The sequence below is a fragment of the Primulina eburnea genome, chromosome 15 (assembly GCF_022965805.1).
Source record: "Primulina eburnea isolate SZY01 chromosome 15, ASM2296580v1, whole genome shotgun sequence".
Lineage (NCBI taxonomy): Eukaryota > Viridiplantae > Streptophyta > Magnoliopsida > Lamiales > Gesneriaceae > Primulina > Primulina eburnea.
Genome location: NC_133115.1, coordinates 13,871,767 through 13,876,540, shown reverse-complemented (window position 1 = coordinate 13,876,540; position 4,774 = coordinate 13,871,767). Strand labels below are relative to the sequence as shown.

Here is a 4,774-nt window from a genome sequence, read left to right as displayed (position 1 = left end):
CGGTGAAAACTGTCGCTCATTTGCGACGGTTTTATAACCCGTCGCTGGGTACATTTTAGCGACGGTTTATAAAGCGTCGATAATATTAGCGACGGTTTGGCGACGGTTGCTTTAACCGTCGCAAATTAGCGACGGTGTGGTTATATTATCCGTCGCTAATATTTTCTGATGCCTACATGGCACAGCTTCCGTTCTTACGGAGCGCGGACGCTGCTCCACGTGTGCAGCGTCCGCGCTCCGTGAGAGCGGATTAGGGTAGTTTTGAAAAGTTTTTTTTTTTTACATTATTTTTGAAAAAAGTTTTAAAAATTAAATTATTTTTGTAAAAAACCCTTCTTTCTCTTGGTGATTCATGGGTGACCAAATTATTGACGAAGGTTCACCCCTTGTTGTATTTATCTTCTGATATACGACCTTGAGATTCACAAAATACTCTGCAAGGTTTTAAATATCTTCAAGACCAATCATTTCTATATTTTTCATCAGCTTAATTTCTTTTCTGAGACAATTTTAATCAGATTAATCATTTTTTTCGTCGGTTAAAAGTTTTGGCATTACTTTGACAATAAGTGTTTAGTACCAAATAATGATAATAACCTTACTTTCAGATCCTTTTCTAAACATTACTTTTAGAATTGATTGTTGTTCTAGAGTTTGAATTATTGTTTGAATATTCTTTAATTTTCTAAAAATTTCTTCTTGCTTTCAAGGATTTCCTTTATTTTATGTGGTACATAATATAGCTGATTGCCATAGTTCTGTATTATCTTTTGGATCTCTCTAAGATCCCCGGAGAACTTAGAGGAATCCGAGACTATTTTTAGGAACCTATTACTTGAATCACAAGTTTACCTTAAGAATATGATGTTAAGACATATATTCAAAATTATTGGAATAAGTCTTGTAAAAATTTAATTTCGAACATACGTTCAGATCCATAATTTTTAAGGAAATCTCCTCCTCAAACATTCGATTACGTAATAATAATAAAACATTGTATGTTTGAAGTAATTTTGCCTAAACACTATTATAATATCAATGATGTTTTTTTATCACTTTGTCAAAATTGAAAAATTCAAATTAAAATTTTAGGTCTCAGAAATTAAATCCTCGGTTAAAATTTGATATGATGTTTTTCTCCTAATTTATTTTTATATTTTTTAAGCATCAAAAAATATATATATTTTATTATTTATATTTTATTAAATTATTATTTTAAATGATATAAAACGTCTGATCCAACCATCGAATTAAATCAATCAATTCGGAAGTCCAAAGAAATGTGTCGTGGCTGCTCGTCGTCGTTCCTTTAAATCTTTCGTCCAACTCTTTCTTGGGCCCACGCTTTTCTCCCTCCTACACTGTTTTCCGTGGTGTTGAAATTTTGTGTTTTTTCAACATATTAGACTAATTCTACACATTCCTTACCTTTTTTTTTTTAAATTTTTGATGAAGTTAATCTATACATCAACGCATATGTTTAATATATTACGTTACGCGCCAGCTAGTTTAATGAAAATATCTTGTGCGTATTGCCTGGCTTCCTCTAAAGGCTGCAGAAGCTAGAAATCTGGCGATGTACAAATTGGCTTCTCGTGCATGTAGAAGTTTGAGTGCTGAGATTGACGGTACACATAAATTTCTGATTGAAGCGAATCAATATTTGGGTGGGTTGTTGAATTCCGGTGGATGTGATGAAGCTAGAAAAGTGTTCGATGAAATGCCCGTGAGGGATGTGTGTACATGGAATACGATGTTATCTGGGTATGCAAATTCGGGAAGGCTTGTCGAAGCAAGAAAACTATTCGATGATGCTCCAAAAAGGAGTGTAATTACTTGGTCTTCACTTATTTCAGGGTACTGCAAAATGGGTTGTGAAATTGAAAGTTTTGAATTGTTCTGGGAGATGCGAATTCAGGGTTTCAGGCCTAGTGAGTTCACATTGGGCAGTGTCCTTAGACTATGCTCTATAAAGGGTTTTCTTTCAGGTGGCAGACAAATTCATGGTTATGCCATCAAGACTAGTTTTGATATGGATGCTTTTGTTGTTACTGGAATCATTGATTTGTATGCAAAATGCTTGCATGTTTTGGAAGCAAAGTATCTTTTTGAGAGAATGCAAGGTAGGAAAAATCATGTAACTTGGACTGCCATGATTAATGGGTATTCTTTAAATGGTGATGTTGTGGACGCAATGGACTGTTTTAGGGAAATGAAGGCAGATGGGGCTGAGGCTAACCAATATACTTTTCCAGGAGTGCTCACAGCATGTGCGGCTGTGTCTAATATTGAATTCGGGACACAAGTGCATAGTTGTGTTGTTCGTGGTGGTTTTGATTCTAATGTGTTTGTTCAAAGTGCGTTGGTTGATATGTATGCAAAATGTGGAGACCTGAGTAGGGCGTGGAAAGTGGTGGAATCGATGCAGGATGATGATTTGATTTCATGGAATGCTATGATTGTTGGGTGTGTAAGACAGGATGTTCCGGGACAAGCATTATCTTTATTCGTAATGATGCATGCAAAAGGGATGGAACTAGATGAATTTACATATCCCTCAGTTATTAACTCTTTAGCTTCAATAAAAGACGAGAAGAATGGCAAATCTCTTCACGCTTTGGTTACGAAATCTGGATTTGATGGGTACAAACTAGTGAGCAATGCTCTTATTGATATGTATGCCAAGCAGGATAATTTAGTTTGTGCATTTCAATTGTTAAATTTTTCTGTGGACAAGGATGTGATCTCTTGGACATCTGTCATTACTGGTTATGCTCACAATGGACATCATGAAGAAGGTCTGAAGTTGTTCTGTAAAATGAGAATGGATGAAGTGGATGTCGACCAAGTTGTCATAGCCAGCATTTTGAGTTCAAGTGCGGAGTTGGCTTTGTTAGATTTTGGGAAGCAAGTGCATGGAAATTCAATAAAATCTGGGCATGGTTCGTCCTTGCTCGTTAATAATTCTCTCGTGTCATTGTATGCGAATTGTGGTTGCTTGGAAGACACGAGAAAGGTTTTTGACTCTATGAAAATTTGTAATGTGATCACTTGGACTGCTCTAATTGTTGGCTATGCCCAAAATCGTAAAGGATTGGAGTCTCTTCATATTTATGATGAAATGATAGCTAGCGGAATAAAGCCTGATTTTATTACTTTTGTAGGATTGCTTTTTGCTTGCAGTCATGCAGGCCTTGTTGAACGTGGCCGCTATTACTTTGAATCCATGCAAAAAGATTATGGAATAAGACCTGGTCCAAATCATTATGCTTGTATGATTGATCTTTTAGGTCGATCAGGGAAAATGCATGAGGCAGAGGAGTTATTAAATAAAATGGACGTCAAACCTGACACAGCGGTTTGGAAAGCATTGCTTGCTGCTTGTAGAATGCATAGGAATATTAATTTGGCAAAGAGAGCTGCAACTGCCCTTTTAGAACTGAACCCTCGAGATTCTGTTCCATATGTTGTGTTATCTAATATTTATTCATCAACTGAAAAGTGGAAAGAAGCTGCTGCAGTTAGAAAAAAGATGAAATCAAAGGGTTTGGGAAAGGAGCCTGGATGTAGTTGGATCGAGATGAATAGCAAAGCACATATATTTATGTGTGAAGATCGGAGCCATCCAAAGGCGAATGAGATTTACTTGAAACTTGATGAAGTCTTAATGTTAATCAAGGAAGCTGGATATGTTCCTGACACAAATTTTGCTCTTCATGATATCAATGAAGAGGCTAAGGAATGTGGTCTTGCCTTTCATAGCGAAAAATTGGCCGTCGCTTTTGGGATCCTTTATGTTCCAATGGGGGCTCCGATTCGGATATACAAGAACCTACGGGTTTGTGGCGACTGCCATAATGCTGTGAAGTTTATATCACAGGTTTATCAACGTCATATTGTCCTTAGGGATTCAAATTGTTTTCATCATTTCAGAGAAGGAATATGCTCATGTGCAGACTTTTGGTAGAAGTATCCACCATCGCTGTTCAGGTCATAAGCATGCAGTTGTTGGATACTTGATCTCAGGAAGTTTGAATGTGTTGTAATGTGCACTTGTGCAAATGCAACGAGTTCTTGGTAATGTCAAGAAAGGGGGATGGATTGGAGGGGGTTGTTCTTGTTTTAATGGAGGGATTTCTCTCGGTACCAGTAAAGTTCTTGAGGCATATTAAGGTCTTCTTTTCTGGAGGATACAACTGACATAATGGTAATGCTTAAACATACACTTCTCCCAAGGTTCTAAGTGTGCCATCTAAGGTTTGTATGTGACCACAATTTTAAATTGATATCTTAATCGAGAAATCTGAAATGCCTGTAGAATGTTGTTAATGCAGATGAGCTAGGGAAATCAGTGAATTCTCTGGGTGCAAGATTGTGAGCTTGCTCTTAGTTTTGATGAGAAAACTCCTAGAGATTCAGGTGAAATTCATCAAACTGGATGATGGCTAAGTCCATGCTATATTGCATAAAGTTCACCACACGAAGAGGAAGGCATTGGATTTATCAATTTGTGGTAGGTTCCGATATATATTATCTGATTTCATTCCATTCCATTCCATTCTCATAAATTTCACTCGCTGTAGGATAGATTCGACCACAAATGGTTGACGAGATATCGAGAATACGATGATGTTGATTCTGTATGCATTCTTGGAGTACCAAAATCCCCTTGATTGGGTGGTTTGCAAGTATTGATAAATAATTGGATTCTTGGTTTTTCTTACAGCATAACATCACACAAAAATTGAATTATTTTTAGATAAAATTTCAATAA

The 4,774-nt window shown here is 36.6% G+C and overlaps 1 protein-coding gene across 1 annotated transcript; it reads left to right on the top strand.

The window, feature by feature from the left end:
* The first annotated feature begins 1,348 nt into the window (after nucleotides 1-1,348).
* Nucleotides 1,349-4,481, top strand: LOC140814703 (pentatricopeptide repeat-containing protein At2g03880, mitochondrial-like). The gene is made up of 2 exons (XM_073173770.1): nucleotides 1,349-4,257; nucleotides 4,335-4,481. Exon 1 carries the CDS (start codon nucleotides 1,577-1,579, stop codon nucleotides 3,965-3,967), a length of 2,391 nt encoding a protein of 796 aa, XP_073029871.1. The 5' UTR covers nucleotides 1,349-1,576; the 3' UTR covers nucleotides 3,968-4,257; nucleotides 4,335-4,481.
* The last annotated feature ends 293 nt before the right edge of the window (nucleotides 4,482-4,774 follow it).

Bases quoted from the DNA above. Each gene is read 5' to 3' on its own strand.
- LOC140814703 (XM_073173770.1), top strand. From the start codon at position 1,577: ATGTACAAATTGGCTTCTCGTGCATGTAGAAGTTTGAGTGCTGAGATT.